The 19188-nt window shown below is 49.8% G+C and overlaps 1 protein-coding gene and 1 long non-coding RNA gene across 3 annotated transcripts; one reads left to right on the plus strand and one right to left on the minus strand.

The window, feature by feature from the left end:
• Positions 1-2224: 2224 nt before the first annotated feature.
• Positions 2225-16154, minus strand: tmem161b (transmembrane protein 161B). Its single transcript, XM_084690528.1, has 12 exons — positions 15928-16154; positions 12428-12531; positions 10834-10917; positions 9434-9531; positions 9147-9303; positions 7275-7426; positions 7116-7176; positions 6836-6976; positions 6020-6133; positions 5476-5650; positions 5233-5329; positions 2225-5137 (listed from the first exon to the last, which is right to left on the minus strand). The coding sequence occupies exons 1-12, from the start codon at positions 15928-15930 to the stop codon at positions 4857-4859; spliced, it is 1467 nt and encodes a 488-aa protein (XP_084546654.1). The 5' UTR covers positions 15931-16154; the 3' UTR covers positions 2225-4856.
• A 297-nt stretch (positions 16155-16451) lies between these two features.
• On the plus strand, positions 16452-17308 carry LOC146232800 (uncharacterized). Of its 2 annotated transcripts, none has more exons than XR_014742294.1 (2): positions 16452-16729; positions 16901-17308. It is a non-coding gene; the product is annotated as an uncharacterized LOC146232800 (long non-coding RNA). The 2 variants fall into 2 exon arrangements; XR_014742295.1 differs by having other exon boundaries at positions 16452-16708.
• The last annotated feature ends 1880 nt before the right edge of the window (positions 17309-19188 follow it).

The raw sequence follows: 19188 nt of genomic DNA on the forward strand, positions 1-19188 counted from the left end.
AACATCGTTCTGCATCTTTGTCCATTCGGCCTGTTTTCTGCCGCGGCTCAGCCCTGATGCCATGTGGCAGTGTGTCGTGGTTAGAGTGCGACCCTGTGCTGTTCTCTGACCGACACACTTGACCCTGCCTCGCGTTTTGAAAACCATGAATAAAAGCTTTTAAACATCACGGGGAGAGCAAATCCCTGGAAGCTCATTTGCATGCTTTGCGTCCATCACGGTTGCAGAGCCTTTCTACATGAGTTCCAGATGTCCCTTCCGGCCCTTGTGAGTGTCGTGTTTGGGATGATACATTAGAACGGGGGTTTTCATGCGTGTGCAACACTTGCTGCGAGTTGCAGTGATGAACGATGGGCCTCGCCATGAACAGGGTCACCGCAAAGTCAGATGTTACCACATTCTGTGAGACAATGCACTCTATTGCTTCATTCACTTGAGTGCAATTAGAATGTTGTGACTATGCACACACAGAGACAGTGATTTGAGCGAGGTTGGTAGATACACACACAATATTCTCCTTCAACATCAAGACAGAACATGGCATTTACACAAGGCAACTTAAATTGATATTTTCAAGAGCAATAGTTTTTTTGTCAAAAAGATACGTTTTACCTTGGCATCATGCTTCTTATTTACTGACAACAAAGCCCTGGTTTTGTTATGACCACTTCCTGAATATTTTCTCTTCAGGCCAATCTCTCAGGCTGCCATGGCGATCACACAGCCCTTGAAATAAGAATGGAATAAACTTAGGAGTGGTGCACTGCAAATAAACCGTTACTTTGGTTAAAACATTCATTTCTTGGAAGTAGGGTGTGCAATAATGTGTTAGGTATCTCAAGAACACTGTCTATGTTCATTATTTTCAACAAATGATTCATAAGAGCAATCTAAAACTAGGCAGGATTGATACGTTCGTAGTGTGCATACTCCCCGTCCTTCCAAAAATAAACCGTTTTTAATGACATTGTCGAGACATTTAACAACCCTGAAATACTGGTTCACTATGTATTGATACTGAGTCGGCACTGTAATCTAAAGCATAGCATGGGGTTAGGGTTTGAGCTGCTCTTTAATAGACGTATTCCCCTTGTCTTGATTAGAAGTAGTTTGACAAAATAAATACATTAAAAAAAAAACGATCTATAAAAACAGGTCAGAGGAGCTCAAGCAGATTGAAGGGTTCTCTTTCTACCCATTCACTTGACAAGGTCAGGGCTGTGGGAGTAGCTGCCTTTATGAACACCTCTCACAATTAACACACCACAATGGCTGAATTCCTTTTCTCCGTCGGACAGAAAGCCCACGATTAAAGGGACACCTCTCTCGAAGATTCTCTCAGTTGTCCGTGGTGGGTGAAGGCAGCCCTCTCACTCCACTGGCCCCTCCCCTCCGCTGCCGGGCGCCCTTCTTCTCCCTAAAGGGCCTCCTGCCCTGCGGCCCCCCGTGTGGGGACGACTACCCCGTGAATGGAGCCCTCTCAGGGGGAAGAAAGGGACCTCTCCAGAGGTTTGTTTTGGGAGCCGTCTCATTGATCCGTCTGCCTGTAAATGAATGTACTGGCCCAGTTTTCCCCGCTTATGTTAACAATGGCACTCAAGTCTGTATTAGCGGTCTTGTGTTTTGCTGCTCATGGATTCCCCAGGCCTCTGTAGAGGCAAGAGGAACCCTCCCCCACCCACCCATCATTCAGACCTACAGTCTTTTCTCTCTTTAATGGCAATGTGGAAACCAGGGGCTGGCTAAATCAATGTCAATTTGTATAAGAAGACAATACTTTCTGTTTACAGTGACACTGGGGCTAAACCGAAGTGTATGAGACAACACACATTCAGCCTTACAGAGACTTGGGCTTACAGAGAAATATTACATGTTGTATGCTTGCATTTTGGGACCTTGGAAATCCCTTAACCATCATATGTAATCAATAGTGGTTGAATAAGGGGTGAAAGGCTCATTTGAGCCTAACCTAAGGAGATCAGCTCTATCATCATATCCTTTTAAGCCCAAAGGAATTATAATATGGAAGTTATACGAGGGAAATATATATTTGTATTCCTTTCCAAACACGTAATGTGAACTGTCTATGTGGTATTCCAAGTGATTCCATTCTGAGTGATTAACTGAAAACTCCATCCTGAATCTCTGAAAAGGGTCCGTTCCTATCTCAACAAGCTTGATACATCACGATGGCAAAGATAAAGAATAGGAGACGGAGAGGGAATGAAGAGAAGAAAAAAAAAAGAAAAAAAAAGAATGATATTTTAATCAAGTTAATCTACAGCTTTTAAGACTCAGACAAGGTATAAAATCAGTCAATTCTCTTCATGGTAAAAATATGCAATTATTTGCTTGTTACAGTTACAGCCAATGAAACAAGGGAACTGTTTCACAACACACAGCATGCCGATAAGAGTTATCCTGCTCTCAAAAGCAGACATGGGCAGGGCAGTACTTCTGTAGGTAAGATTAGAGGTGAGGAGACTGACATACTGCAAACCCCAAATCTACAATGACAGGTCTTTGGTAATGCTTCTATGTCAAAATGAATTTAGTGGAACGGAACACCAAAAGATCCGAGGACTATAATCTGATGTTTAGCCATATGGTCTAGGTTTTAAATAAAAAAACGGTGTCAAACTTCATATTGTTCATTCAATCTTCCATTACTGCCAACTCACAGGTTGAGGATGGTGATACGACCCAGTCTACCACACCAATGTCTGTGTATTGACCAGTTCTATGTCCATCTTACATCATTACCACAACTGATGACAACTGCCAATCTCGATGACATCACTCCCCACTTCTCTCAAAAGGGACAGAGATTCCGGCATATTGAATCCAAATTCCAAAGCACAGCTGTTAGGATTTTAATTTATTCAAAGACAAACTGAACTGAACAACGAAAATAAGACAACAGATGAAACACTCAAATGCCTCATTGAGCTAGGTAAGGTACCCCAGCTAATCACATATATAGAAAAACAAAATTTGAAAATGCCAAAAATTGCAGTTGATTCGTCTTGAACACATTTCCAGACTGATTTGAAAGAAAAAAACTACAAAATTCCACACTGCATTAATACCATAAATGATTAGAAAAGTTTACAGGCTTCAAAATATTAAATAAATACTTAACAAGGAGAACTAATGACCAAGTTTTCAATGAGTCTGGGATCGTGTGCTGAACTATTAGTAACACCAGCTGTGGGAGACTGCTTGGGGAAAAAAGACCAATGTTACACAAGAGTGGTCGGAAATCTGTCCACTCAAACATTTTCTTCATATCAACAATCTAAAATTAGGCAGGATTGATACATTCAAACTGTGCATATTCCCCATCCTTCCAAACACAGAGAAACAAGTGAAGACAACCTTTTTATGGTTCAAGATAACAAAACGATCTGCTGTGATTTGATATGGTGCTCCTATTACCTTGTTCAACATCGGTGTCTTCCTCTTGGAATCGTAGAATGCAAACGACCGGTTTCGGAAATCAAACCTGATGACAAGTGGACATCCTGTCTGACTGGAGTCCAGAGAGACCGACCCTACATTCCCGAATAAGACAGACAATCGTGGGGCTCACCCTGGACTCGAGTGCCCCGTGTTTTCGACAGGCGCTGTGTGTACCCTTCTGCACCCTGTCGACGCGTGCAGGCGGCGAGATGCCGGAGGAACACCAAGACGGGCATGTTTGCGTGGAGGCGCGCTGTCGTGCCAAGACTCTCCTCTGTGAAATTCAACGCTGGATTCAAAAGGCAGCACGGCTCCAAACGCCAGCCTCCATACGTTGAGGGAGGGGGGGGGAATACGCCCTTTCAAACTTGGCACCTCATAAAATCAACATTTAATATGTAATATAATTCACAATATGATCCAATTTTTGAAAAAAACCACAACAAAAAACTCTAAAAATAAGAAAATAATATTTACATATTAGAATTCACAACTAGCTGTAACTGGGCATTGGTGGCTTGGGGAAAAGGCCTTGATTAATCAGCAGTTAGTCGACATCCTCTCCTTTAGATTCAAATGCCCTTATAGATTCGATGCCAACACGCGCGTGAGCGCACAGGGAAACAGACACTCGCACAGACCCCACACACACATGCCCATAAACACACACACACACACACACTTCACCAGAGCCGATGTGTCATCCGGTCTCAGGTGTCTCACCAGTTTCCCTCAGCCGAGGATACGAGGCCGAGATACTTGGACGCGTTTCATCCACAAGACCTACGTCAGTCCTCAGTAGCCATACAACGGATCCTTTCAAACGCGTCTGCTTCAAGTTAAGAGGTCCTCCCCCTTGCCGTACACCCGGTTTGCCCGGGGCCGTCCCCTTCGCAGACAATCACGAACGGACAGCTACGACCTTAGAACGGCCGGTCAAGAAGATCTATCTGTCCAATCAGGATCTCCACAGGCTGACGGGGGATCTCCTCTATCCCCCCCCCCCCCCCAGGTCCGCAGTCCATCTCTGCTACTCGTTTAAGACTTCAAGGACACATACAGTGTATTAGATCAATATTCTCATTTATATTAAGTCTCTTTGTTATGCGTGATGAATACTGTCTTCTGAACTGAAAAGGTAGTAGTAAAAAAAATAAACAAAGAAAAAAATATATAACAAAAACAAATCAGTGTTCAGAGTCATCCGTGTGGGAGGTCCGGGGTTTGGACCGGGATCTCGGCTCTGATATGGTCATCTGTGTCGGTCAGAGGGCGATGGGGAGAGGGGGTGGGGTGACCCTGTCCCCATGCTGTTTAGTCTGGCAAGGCCTCGATCAAGCATCCCCCTGCCCCGGCTCTCCCACAGGTATGGGCACTAGGACCCTGGGGAGGGGCTATGCAGCCATGAGATACTGGTGGTAGAACAGGCCGAACAGGGAGGTGGAGAAGAGACAGGCGGCGATCCACCAGGTGAGGAAGGACAGGAGGCCTCGGAACAGCAGGGGGCTGAACACCGTCCGCAGGCCCCCCAGGGCTACCGACAGCTGGGCCACGGACGTCCCCGCTAACCCCGGGGGCGGAGCCGGGGTGGGACCGGCCCCCGTGTCGAGGTCGGGGTTCACCTCCAGAGGGCAGGGGAGGTCCTCTTCGGGGTACACCCCCCAGGAGTGCCCGCCTGTGAGAGATGGGGGGAGTCAGTATCGACGACCTGCTCAAATCGTGCTTGTTCATGTTTCGTCTGGTTTTCTCTAGCAAATGAGCAGACCTCACCTAAGGTTTTTAGCAGCAAAGTCGTATGCAGCAGCATGACCAGAGGTGCCATATACTGCAGCGCAATCACACACAGGTAGTAGAAAACACGCGCCACCTGGCAACACAGGGCAACACGGCAGCTGTTAGAAAAAAACAAAACAAAACAAACAACAACGGCCCAAAACCCTATTGGTCCGCCGTCCCGACTCGCTTCCCAGGGGGGGAGGGTGCAATTGCCCCCCCCCTCCCCACGCCACTCACCATCTTCTGCAGGTCGACGGTGCTGATGCGGCCCGCCTCCTTCTTCATCTGCTCCACGCCCTTCTGGGCCAGGCCCAGGTAGGCCTGCAGGTGGTGCCTCATCACGCCCAGACGCAAAGCGCACAGCAGCAGCACCACCCACAGGCGCATGGTGTCATAGGTCGTCTCCGTCATCCTGCGGAGGGCACAGGACCGGGGGGGGGGGGGGGGGGAGAGACGAGTCAAACCAAAGTGGGGCGTCTCCAGACCCTTGTTTCCCCCCGGAGAGCTAGCCCGCCTGTAGGCTTTGGCGCCGACGTGAAATCTAGCCCACCTGACCCAACTTGTGGGCAAGCTCTCTCCCGGGAAAAAGGGTGGGAGACCCCCTGAGCTACAGACTTGGGAGGAGCTGAGGAGGAGGAAGGGTGGAGAAGAATGAGAGAGCAAGAGGAGAAGGGGGGAGAGAGAGAGAGAGAGAGAGAAGGGGCTCCACGACATGACGCAGCCTAGTCTGAAGTCATGACGCATCAGGGTGCGTATGTGCGTGCGTGTGTGTTCCACTCACAGGGGAGCGTTGTCCTTCCCCAGCGTCGGGTTGAGGAAGTAGTCCTTGGTTAGGGGCTTGACCCACAGCAGCACCATGATCAGGGGAGACAGGAAGTTGATGTGCAGCAAAGTCCTGAAGAAGAGCAAGACGCAAACGCCCGAGTCAGTCCCCGAGTTCGGCCTCACCCGGCCTCGCCTGGGGCTGTGGGCCAGCGACTCAGTTCGGCCTCACCGAGCCTCGCCTGGGGCTGTGGGCCAGCGACTCAGTTCGGCCTCACCTGGGGCTGTGGGCCAGCGACTCAGTTCGGCCTCACCGAGCCTCGCCTGGGGCTGTGGGCCAGCGACTCAGTTCGGCCTCACCTGGGGCTGTGGGCCAGCGACTCAGTTCGGCCTCGCCTGGGGCTGTGGGCCAGCGACTCAGTTCGGCCTCACCGAGCCTCACCTGTGGTTAAGCCAGCGACTCAGGGCCGTGGGGGGAATGACAGTCTACCATGCCCAATTGGATTATCAGAGTGCCGTGTGCTTCTAGTCTCCCCCCCCCCCCCCCACCACCACCCCCCCACCCACTCACATTGTGCCTGTTCCGACCTGGGGAGTTTAGAAATAGGAGCTGGGCTCAGGAGGGCTGATCGACAACGAGCGTCAGCGCTGCTACAGTGGCAGCTCCTGGACAAAGGTGGCTTTACACACGAGCCACGATGCAGGAGGACGGGATTCGACCCAGAGCACGGGCCCCTCGGAGCATCATAGCCCCAGCTGGGTTTAGGTCCAGCCCCGGGCCGACTGGGGGTGGGAGACTGTGGGGGGGGGGGGGGGGGTTAAGGGATGGACTCACTGTGTGACTTTGGCAGTGGTCAGGTTGAGCGCATCCAGGTGCATCTGGGCCAATCGCAGGCCGGGGAAGGTGAGGAAGGCACCGATGAGCGAGCAGAGCAAGGCCAAGATGAGCTTGAAGGTGAGTTTGGATATGGGACCCCTGGAGAAAACGAGAGGCGTATCATTATTATGATTTTGGTTTTTTTTTCGGAATCCTTCCCCACACCTTTTGGGCCGTCACACGGTCTAAACCATCTCGGCTGGACGGGTCCACGTGTGCCGTGAGAACGACTACTCACTGAGACTCCATGCCCTGCTTCTCCAGGAACTGCAGCGCGCTGTCGGAGAAATTGGCAAAACCTGTCCGGGGAGAGGGGGGACAACACCACGGCCGTCAGTCACACCTCACACCGGCCCCCCCTCCCAAACGCCCCCCCCCCCCCCCCCGCCACACTCACCGGCCTCCAGGCCGAACTCCAGGTAGTTCTCCGTGACGATGAGGATGACCATGGCCTTGACGAAGAAGAAGAAGCCAAACGTGATGCAGAGCGACCGCTCACCGCCCTCCTCCAGTTTGAAGTAGTGTGCCGTCAGGGAGAAGAGCGTCTTGCTGGGGGGTGGGGGGGGGGGTTAAGGGGAACGCTGGGAAGATGCTAGAACGAGGGCCTGGAACGAGGGCCTTCTCAATGGCCACTGATGTCCCCCCTTCTAAGCCATGCCCTACCTAAAGGCTGGCTGCATACTCTCGCAATGAAGTCACTGACAAAGAGACGGGAAATTGTAAACAAACGCGCTACTGTCTATGTTCTCTCTTAGCGGTGGAAGGGGTCCATTAACAGGTTCCCACTGGCCTAATAATAGTTATTGGTGCTTTTCCTGGACGCAGCTTTAGACGGGGGGGGGGGGGGGGGTGGCAGACACAGCTTGCTCACAGGCAGTCGTCTCCACGGCGACAGAAGGCCCCATTTCTTTTGCCGTGGACCAAGTGACAGCATGCCAGTCCCCTCGCTCTCCCTCTCCCTTCTCTCGCCCCGGGAGGTACTTTCTGGAAATGGTCATACACCCAAGGAACTGGGCTTCTCCTTCTGGGTAATGTCCTGGACACAGGAGCACGGCTTTTCTAAAAAGCTACCGCGACAGCCTGGAGAGCTTACGGGAGGGCGAGGCGGCGCGGCCAGGTACCAGCCGGTCAGCGAGCGTGCTACTAATGCACTCCTAAAGTGCACCGCCGCCACCGCCGCCGCGGACTGACATCTGCAGAAACACAGACTCTGCAGCGACCGCACACGGGGTTATCGCACAGGCCTGTAGGCTATGATAGGTTTTTTTTGGGGGGTGTGGCCCGGGGGCAGGAAGTTGTCTCCTCCCGTAAGGGTGGCGGGGAAGGGGGAGAGGTTGGAGGGAGGGAGGAGGGGCGTTAGAGGAGATAAATGCCTCGTTTGGCTTCGGCCTCGGAATCCCAACACTCAACCGGGGCTGACGGGAAGCTGAAATCAAGTGGGCCATCTGGCACGCTGGCGCGTACCACCAATCATGGCCGCCGTCATCATCATCATCATCATCATCTTCTTCATCCCTCAGGCTCGGCCATACCGCCTGCTCCCCCCCCCCCCCCCCCCCCCGTCATCCTCTTCTTTCTCAGAGAAATCACCACAGCGGTCTGGGGAAAATGGGGCCTCCAATCTCCCCGGCGGCCGCAGACAGGAAAAGGCGTGCCCGTCCGTCCGTCCGTCCTCCCCCTCAGCCCGGGCCGTCAGGGAGCGTGGGAAAGATTGATCCCCGCGCGGACGGTGGCGGCGGCAGCAGTGGGGGGGATAATGCATGTGATTTCGCCACACAATTCGGCGGAAGAAAGTAGCGGGTGAGAAGGGGGAGCTAGGGAGGGGGGCTGGGGGGCTAGCAGATAGGTGCGGGTCGGGCAGGCAGTGGAGCTCAGTCTGCCTGTCAGTTTATGGCCACTTACTGCCGACTGGCTGGCTGACGGCTGACTGGTCGCCCCCCCCACCGTTGAAATGGAGCTGTGGCCCAATCAGGCCCTGTCTGATGCCTTCCCCCCTGACTGCCGCACGACCGGGAACCACCAACAGGCAGGGACGGGGGACGTGAAGGGACTTCAGACGCGCTCGGCAGAGACTATCCTGCTTGGGGCTTGGTGGGTTTTCCCCTCAACAAGCCTCGCCGTCACCTGATCTTTGACAGAGTTTACGTCTGGCTTCGATCGCCCCTTAAGGTTGTGTCTCATCAAATGAATTGACTGGCTGGCTGGCTGGCTGGCTGGCTGGCTGGCTGACTGGCTGACTGGCTTATTGGCTGACAGACTGAGAGGATACATGACGAAGGCGAGGACCAGCAGGCACCACACCACGCTGATGTTCATCTCCCCCGAAGGCTGGGCCAGGGCGTAGTACAGCTCGGTGATCAGGTACACCAGGGTGGCCGCCACCGTGAAGTCCACCAGCCACTGGAACTCTGGGAAGTAGTGCAACGCTGGCAGGAGGAAGAGGAAGAGAAGGAAGAGGAGGGTCAGGGACGAGGAGAGGCGTTCGGAGGAGAGAAACGCCTTCCCTCGGAAAAGGCACAGCTTTCAGCGGCTGCGGAATTTGGGGGGGGCGCTCACCTAACGTGTCCACTTCCGTGATGCACTTGGTCTCCAGCTGCAGGTCAATGTCCTTGGGAATAGTCAGAGGCTTGTTGTCGATGTGGCCATTGTACTTCCTGGAACCAAATCAACATCGTCTTCAGCTGTGATGAGTATTATTATTATTACTTCTATACCCAGTGGCCACGCCCCTGCAGAACCACATGTGATCGGTCCACTCGATTGGCTGAGTGAAGCCCCGCGTGACCCAAGCCTCGTCCTGCCACTGGACGACACCCTGCTGCCGCGGACGAGGTCACCTGGGCTGTGCAGAGGAGGAACAAGTCGCCAGGCGTCCCTTTGCGAGGATCCTACCCCCCGCGCCGTGTGTGTGTGTGGGCCCTGTGTAATCACGAGTCTCCTTCATAAGGATGGGTATCTCCGGGGGGCGTGTGAGGGCGGGTGATGTGGAGATTCAGTGGAAGGGGAGGGGGGGGGGAGGTTTCCCCTCCGTGCCTGTAGGGGGCGTCCTACTGGCCGAACAGCACACAGCAGGGGCCCGGGGCCAGCTGTTCCCGGAGACCTGGCGGCCTCGGCGGCTGGCCCCGCTGTTTGTTCAGCCCTGTGAGGGAGTCGGATTTCGAGGACAAAGCCGGTGGAGCGGACGCTGGGAGCCAAACATGTCTGTCTCTGGGGCACCTGACTGGAGGGGGGAGGGAGGGGGGGCCTCCACTGCACTCCTCTGCTCAGGGAGTCTGGGGGACAACAATGGGGGGAGAGAGGCCGCATGGCAAGGGCAGCCAAAAAGACAGTGGGCCCTTCTTTGACTTGTGGGGGCCAGGCGGGGGGGGGGGGGGGGGGGGATTAGCAAAAACATGGCTGGAGTTGAGCTCTGGCCTGCCTCGTGTTAGCGGCCAAGGAAACACAGAGCCACCCTCCTGAGCAGGAATCTGCAGAGCATCTGGAGCTGTGAGGATTAACGGCAGAGTCACTGTGGTCCGACTCAGACCAAAAAAAAGAGAAAGATGCTTGTGTGTGTGTGTGTGTGTGTGTGTGTGTGTGCATGTGTGTGTGTGTGTGTGTGTTCGGACCACAGACAAAACACGACCATAACCGCCACTTGAGAAAAGCGGCGAGAGATGGTTTGAACTTCCCGACGCGAGACTGAGGCGGAGGCCCGTGCAAGGTGGCGTCAAAAACGCTGCCCCCCCCCCCCGCCCCCCCCCCTCGGCTCAAAAACGCCGGCGCCGCGGGGAACGGGACAACTAAACGGGGGCGACTGAAGAGCCTCGGGGTCCGCTCGCGCTTCGAAGCGGCCGCGAGACGAGCCTCCCGAACCCCTTCATCTCTCGGCTGACGAGGCCGGCCTCTCGTCCTCTCGCTCCCGCCTGATGAAAGCCATCCCCGCCCGCCCCCCCGTACCCCCGTCCCTGCCTCACCTGTCTTTCTTGTTTTTCCCTTTTTGTTGTTTGCCAGCCAGGCTCCGCAGCTCATCCTCCGTGGGGTGCTGGTACCATCGCAGGCTGAGGAAGAACAACGAGCTGATTTAGAGAGAGGGACGTCAGGAGGAGAGGACCCACGAGTGACCCGGGAAAGCTTCAGTGTACATCAATAGTCCGCTCTTAGTAATGGGGATATGCCCACTTAACGCACGGCACATTTAATACAGGTGAACGCAACAGTAGAAAATCAACCACAAAACACAGTCAGCACTGCAGCCCAATTACACCTTTGAACACAGACAGATTACAAGACACCAATTTGCCATTGAGCGTTAATGCCGTCACCAATCAACATAAAGTCCCCTTCTCAGGGGAAAAAGGCAAAGTGTTAAAGTGATTTCATATCCAGCTCTGCGGCAACGCTTCCATAAACCAACACTTGTCACAGGGTTTACAAAGAGAGTAGTTACTAAGCTCCTTGACGACCATAAAACAAGAGCTAATTCAAGAGTGGCCGTTTGAAGACAAGACAACATTTCAGGCAACCACTTAAACTTTGTTTAGCAACCCACTTGTCAACAGCCCTAAGAGGCTGCTGAGAGTGGAGAGTAGAGAGAGAGAGAGAGAGAGAGAGAGAGAGAGAGAGAGAGAGAGAGAGAGAGAGAGAGAGAGAGAGAGAGAGAGAGAGAGAGAGAGAGAGAGAGAGAGAGAGAGAGAGAGAGAGAGAGAGAGAGAGAGAGAGAGAGAGAGAGAGAGAGAGAGAGAGAGAGAGAGAGAGAGAGAGAGAGAGAGAGAGAGAGAGAGAGAGAGAGAGAGAGAGAGAGAGAGAGAGAGAGAGAGAGAGAGAGAGAGAGAGAGAGAGAGAGAGAGAGAGAGAGAGAGAGAGAGAGAGAGAGAGAGAGAGAGAGAGAGAGAGAGAGAGAGAGAGAGAGAGAGAGAGAGAGAGAGAGAGCGCAGGAGACCGAGGGAGGGTTTGAGAGAGGGGGAAGAGACGGAGATAGAGAGGAGGGAGAGAGGGAACGCGAGAGAGGGGAGTGCAGCTTGTTTTTCATGTTTATTTATTTATTACTGGAACTTAATTTGCGGAACTCTCCGGAGCGACACTCCAGGCCTCCTGCCTGGGCCAAAGTTTTTTTCCTCTTCTTGAAAAAACGCTTCAGAAACAGCCTGATGAAGGAGAAAAAAAAAAAAAAAAAACAGCACTGATGAATTATTAAGTGTGTTCTAAGAAGCTGTTTACTCAAAAACACATATGGCTCTAATTAGAAGAAACGAGATGGGCACTTCATTCGCCATCCTCTCAGGTCGCCCCAATATTTGATGCCCTTTGGTCTCTTCATAAGACTTAATGATGGTCCAAAAAATTACATTGAATTAAAAAGAAATTACACACACACACAAAAAAAAAAAAACTTATGACACACAATGGAAAAAGGAGACTGTTTACAAGGAGTGCAACCACTAGGACTGAGTCCAAAAACCAAGGATTGACTTGAAATGAACCTGCTTTGGGGGCAAACAACAGTGCAGGCGTTGTGTTCCTGGCTGCAGTTATAACTGTCAGTGGTGCATGTACGTAGTTTGACATTACCTTCCGCTGCAGAGTAGCCATCTCGCAAAGGAATAATGAGGTATGATCTTCTGAATTACGCTGGCCATTACCATGGTAACCACCAGCTGCACACCAATCACGCCCTGAGGGAGAGAGAAAACATTTCCATCCCATCATATTCAAATAGGAATTGCTCGGACGTGGCACAGGACTGTGACAGCAGACGAGATTGGCCCGTACACGTTCGCACGCGCTCAGTCCGGGCATTGCACTGTCTGGGAAATGTCTCGATGACGACTTGGTGAAATCAAGTGACAGAACAGAGGTGGTTGTCTGTTACCGTGCCGACGGTTAGCTCGGCTAACAAATTGTGTTTTGATCAAGTCCTGATCAGACGGCCTTCTGTTAGACTGAGGCCACGGGTATGCCAGCTCTCCCAGTTGAACGGGACTCACCTCATGCCAAATAAAGGAAAGCGCTTGTGTTTACCTTTGGATTAGATTAAATAGAAAACGGGATTAAGGAACTGGATTAGTTGACCTTCAACCAAATTGATACAGTTTGAGAAGAAAAAAAACTTTTTTTGTTTCCAAGATACAGAAGGCTTTCAATGGAAACGTTAGCCACTACTACTACTACTAGGGAGTCAGGTGGCTGAGCGGTTAAGGAATCGGGCTAGTAATCAGAAGGTTGCTCGGTTGATTCCCGGCTGTGCCAAATGACGTTGTGTCCTTGGGCAAGGCACTGCACCCTGCTTGCCTCAGGGGGGAATGTCCCTGTACTTACTGTAAGTCTGGATAAGAGTGTCTGCTAAATGACTAACTGTAAATGTACTACCTTAGCCCAACACACATTCATGTAAAGCCGACACAAAATAACAATATTCCTTTTTCTTGCTAATCTGCCAACACATCTGATTACTGGTGATCTTCAACCACCGTTCTTACAAGACTAGATTAATACCACTGTGCTGCGGTGCAGAGGTCGCCCAGTACTCCTGAGATGTCAAAGCAAACAGGCCACTGAGGCAGAGAACGTCAAACGAGTCATCCTCGCTTGCCTACAACACGGGCCTCCTGCCATAAACAAAATAAGAAATATACACGACGAACCCCTCCATTGTTTTCCTAGCGAGACGATTCTCCCGATGACGGGAGGGGACGGTGACAAGAAAGTTCCTCGTCCTGAAAGAAGAACAACCACCTCTGTCTAATTCATAGGCTCGCCTCGACGGGGGGGGCGGGGGTAACCTTCCCATGGTTTCATTAGTGCTCCTTCATCGAGCAGTCGAACATCACCTGAGCCGTCCTCTCTGTCCCTAACCACCAGCCTGGCTGTCAGGGCGGCACGACATAAAGATGACTTAGAGAAGGCCCCGCCGTCGGCGTGGGATACGCTCACCCCGGGAGAGGACGTGAAGTCATAAACATGTTAGGGGGAGGGAGCCAATGGGAGCGAGAGCGTGACTGTTTTACAGCAACTGCCTTTTTAGTGGCTCGTTTTTTTTCTTACCTCCTTTACCCTCGACACAGACCATACTCCCCAGCTGAATGTGTTGATGGAGCACCTTTCCCAGTTCGGGCTGGGTGGGTGTCAACAGCAATACCCCTGAGAGGGAGGGTGGGGGGGTGGGGGGGTGGGGATTTGGGTTCTCCTGCTCGGAACTCGCCGGTGAGAAAACGGTGTGTTGTGGGAACGGTGTTGTGGGAACAGAGTGCTAACCGGAGAACTGGAAGATGGCCAAGGGAGGGGAGACAGGAGGGATGGTTGAACGAGGAGGAGGCAGTTTGTTGAGCTATCCTTCCAGTTTGTTGAGCTATCCTTCCAGTCTGTTGAGCTATCCTTCCAGTTTGGCGAGCTATCCTTCCAGTCTGTTGAGCTATCCTTCCAGTTTGTTGAGCTATCCTTCCAGTTTGTTGAGCTATCCTTCCAGTTTGTTGAGCTATCCTTCCAGTTTGTTGAGCTATCCCCCCCCTCCACCCCCTCATGTGTGGTAAGCAATGCCACAAGTCAAGACGTCCTCTAGAACCGCAGTGACGTGTATGTGGCAATTGACTCTGTATCTGACAAGGACAGAAACAAACTCTTATGATTTTTCCCCTCCATGGTCAGGAGGATGTAACTGGGTCAGAGGCACACACAAACAGCTGAGTGGGCCATGACCAGTTTCCATGGGGGACTCCAAGTTCTCATGTCTGGTGAAATTGAACCAGCGTGGTCTCTCTTATCTTCCCCCGTCTCCAGGACCCCCTCCACACTCTGACCAAATGAGGGCCAAGGAACCAGAGATAACCACCAACTATGAGAGCTCAATCCCCTAAACCGACATCGTCCCCATTAAACCAATTTAAGAGCAGTAGCATAAAAGGAAGCCCACCTCAATAGCTGCTTGTTTGCTAAAAGTTTGTTCGTGACCTTCAGGTGTTCATTTGGTTTTTCTTTTTACTTTAAGCCAACTCTAATAACCAACCAGATAACCAACCAGGCAACAGACTAGAGGACAACTCAGCTAAAAACCTTAAAGGAAAACACGTAAGTGATAACCTAACTAAGGTCAATCAAAAGTCAGGTTCATTCCCCTATTCTAGTAGCTGCTACAACCCCACAGGTGTGAGACAGGTGTGTTCGCCCACACCTAAGTTGCTGGTTTAGACTATCTAGTATTCTGTCAATGGATAGTAAAACATGTAAAGTATTTATCTCTTAACATTAGTAAGAGCCGATCATTACTGAGGACACCTCCCTCATTGTGGCATGTTACTAATCAAGTTTATCAATTGGTTACAAAGTCGGTAGCAATAAAGGCTCCTTCTTGGCACAATAACTCAATTAAATCATTTCACGTACGCACTGAAGGAGTGGATCAGCAAGCCAAATACACAATAGGATGTAATATGTAACTGGTACTTTAGAGACTACATTAGTAGTCTAATTAAACGTTCCTCCATTGCTGCCTGCTCTACCACTGGTTTGAGGACATCCCGAGGTCATCTTGAGTAGGTGGTAGAGGTGAGATGGCACACCTTTCTTAATGGATCCTAACGTTTAAGGGTGGTGACAGATGATGAGACAGAGACTGAAATAGATTATTCAGCTAGTACCGGGTACAGTAATCATGTACAGAGAAAACAAATGATAGATATATTCATGTTATGATAAATCCCTAGCTGGCCAGCCAAATTGGTGCAAATGACACTTTACAGGTGCCTTAGCTAGGCTAGTGTAGGGTAAGCTAACTACGCTGGCTATCCAACGCAAGCTAGCTAACTAGCTTGCTAGTAGTAGCCAGCAGTAGCAAGCACAGTGACATGTATGCAATGTTGTAAAGCACAACGCATACACGTAAGTACCGATTTCTAAAACTGTTTTCTAATCGGTAAACCTTCTGTAGCACCCGATGCATGAAATGAATGGTGGGTGTGCTGTGCATGCAGAACAGGCTGATTAGCTAAGGTAGCGACATAGCAAGCTAAATGCTAATGTCTATCTGGCTGGCTATATAGTTAGCTTTCAAGCTAGCTAGCTGGATAAATACTTACCATGTTGATGCAGTGGTGCTGAAATGGACTCAACGCCGACAACTGTCACACTAAGCACCCCTAGTCGGAAATCAAGCGGCGTGGAGCACATAAGCCTGTTCGACGTCGGTTGTTTTCAAGGGTAAGGAATTCGTGTATGAAATACCTACCGTACCTACTGTGATGCTATTTTACATCGCAAAAATTCTACTGATACAACCTCGGTTGCCGAGTGTTGTCAACTGCAGTAGAGGTCACGCTCAGTCTCTGAGAATATAGGTGTCACAACCTATGCCTGTTCATAAACACATCTAACATGGGTGTCATTTTATTATTTATTTTGTATTATATATTATATATTTGACCCTTATTAATTTATATAATTACTGTACGTATATTTTTTGTAATTATTATATGCAGTATATGAATACACCTTGTGTTCTTTCAGTTTTGTTCTGGCATCAAAACGAACACCATGCACGGGCCCAAGGACCCCTGGAGCCGAGACGTGCTATACACGTGACATCTGTCAACCGTATGGGTTCATTCAGCAAGACTACAGAAGCACCTTAACCGCATGAACACAAGTCGTACAGTCTTTTAAAATGTTTTGGTGTGTTTATGTATTAGACGTGTGCAGCAAATTTTATATGACAAACCCTTAATAGTCAACATATAGTTTCCCTTGCTTCTAACTTTTGCCAGCAGATGTTTTATGACAACGCCATCTCATTCGTATTTACTATCTGCACATGTTAATTTGTTTGTGTACAGCGGAAAAAGGACACATCCGGTAAACAAGGTGGGCATCTGAATGACAAAGGTACTTTAATGACATGAATCCGACTACTTTTTTTTACATTACATGGTATGCCTACCGTAGTTGACATCACTTCTGTAGGCTTATCAATGTCATATATTACAATTTGCTTCAGGATACTAAGAGGAATCTCTATTTCTCTCTCTCTCTGTCTCTCTCTCTTTTTCTCTCAAGTGGGTGTACAAGGGCTCTCCTGTTCTCTCATTGCAAGAATCCATCGCCGCATCCTGTTAATGGTTGATTTCAGGCCCTACAGGCGTACAGACGTGCTCGCACAGCAGGAGGGTCTCCACTCTGTGTCGATCTGCCACGTCACTCAGTCTCCTCATTATAACATCACATCCACTTAGCCTGCATGGTCCCAAAGATTCCTGTCACCATCACGGTGAAGTCCGCCAAGGAAGCAATTAGCCTAGTGGTGGAACAAACGTGATCAGCTCCACCACAAATGTGAGAATTGGATTTTGAGAAGGGATTCTACTCAACGTCTGTAGGTTAATATAGCAGATCGATAGTCACTCTGTATTCTTCATACACTTCAATGTAGGCAAATACAAGATAAAGGAATGTTTATTAATTGTACTCTATGTATGTATTACATGTTTTCTTCAACACACTCAAAAGCACACCCCTTCATGCGCCTTATGGCTCCTTCGTATCACTGTGTTGAGTCCTGTATTCTGTCTGGTACACTCGCGTTCTACTCTTCTAACTCAGCCTGGTCTGTGGTGTGGTTTATTTTTAGATGAAACATAATAGTCTGGATTTCAGTGTGTACTGTGAGTTTCGCAGCCATCCCTGGTTTGTAATCCATGTGACACCTCGCCTGCGCCCCCTTCTCTTTCAGGTTCTGAATCAGGAGCCCATGAATAAGGGCGCTAGAAATATTACAGTAAAAACCTCTGCATAGTCAATCAAACATGCTCATTTGAGAATGTCACACTTCATTTTTAATGGCAGGGCTGTTTTGGAATGGGAACGCTGGTGAGCATTATACATCACTTCTTTCTTTTATTAATCAAACAACAGTTTGAGATGTGCACTGATCTCAGCAGAGTACCTCAGAGTAGCTGGAGGAACTAGAACAAAAATCCATGTCAACTCTTCAGCTGCGGTGCAGGAGTCGTTTCAGAGTGGGATATGTGAAGTCTCTTTGCTGCAGTCTCCTTCCCCATTCTCTCTAATCTGCAAGAATGCAAATTACAATGCCCGTGCAAATACCACTGAATAATGAGTCTGTTCCTTAATCTTCACAGCTTTTGCCTTAATGGAATAATGTTGCTTTAAGTCTGTGCTTTTGCAGAGCAGTTCAACCACAGACATGAAGCGTATATAATACTATGCAGGATACCATTTGATCATTTTGTATAAATCAAGTAATGCCAATTACATATTCCTTTTAAAGTGAGGAGCAATTCATACTGAATGTTGTCCTATTTCTGTTATGATTAAATAGTTTGATGAATGATCACTGAATTATTTTTCCACATAAATCTTGCTGTCACATCTTTCACATGTAAGCTACACGTTTCCGCTGTGTTCAGGTTTCAGTGTTGGTTATGAAAGACATGGAAACACTTAACAGTTTGCTTAGCCAACGCTGGTATTTAAATACCTCTGGCAAAATGTCAATATCCCTCTGTGGACTTCCAATACATGTCCAATGATTCCACCTGTACGCCCAACAGATGTGGACATTTTAAGGCCCACCTTTGGTCAGATTCCTCCAGAGGATATATGCCTCCATGCAAAGTCTGTTGGTTGTACTGTGGCCTGTGTTGGCTCCTCCCCGCACTTGGTATCAGCCAGAGATTGTAATTAAACGGCAGTATTCATGAGTAGGCTCCCTTATTAAAGGGGAGCCAAAGCTTTAGAGGCATGAAGAGATGGATAGAAGACAGTCTATACAAGGTGCAGATGAGCAAATAATAACAGTCATGTAGGACTATACCTTTTGGAGTCATTTTTTTCTGTTTAGATTAATACAAGGAACTTAAGGACCCCTGAGACAGCCTGCAAATGTGGAGTCTATAGTCTGGGTTGGTTTCTGCAGGGGTCCACCGGGTCAAAGGGACCGTCCACCGGGTCAAAGGGACCGTCCACCGGGTCAGAGTGACCCTGTAATGAGAAAGCAAGCACACACACACACATCTTCCTGTTACCACTGTCACACTAAAATTGTTTGCCGTATTGAGATAGTAATATGAATGCTAATTAATATACGTCACAGCTGCAAATAACGGAAGTGTGCCTGAGAGAGGGGATGAACAGGCGCATAATGAGGTACTGTAATTACGCCAGCGGAATTAACAGTGGCCTTATTCTCGAAGCAGAAATGGGACTCTGGGCTAGTCTCTCGGGCCAGGTGGAGCGGCAGTTGGCAGAAGTGAACAACCGGATTTGGTGAAAGTCTGTCCTTGGCGATTTAGAGGCGGTAGACTAGTTATTATCACGACTCTTAT

Source organism: Hypomesus nipponensis, chromosome 24 (genome assembly GCF_054491055.1).
Source record: "Hypomesus nipponensis isolate SF chromosome 24, ASM5449105v1, whole genome shotgun sequence".
In the NCBI taxonomy this organism is placed as follows: Eukaryota; Metazoa; Chordata; class Actinopteri; order Osmeriformes; family Osmeridae; genus Hypomesus; species Hypomesus nipponensis.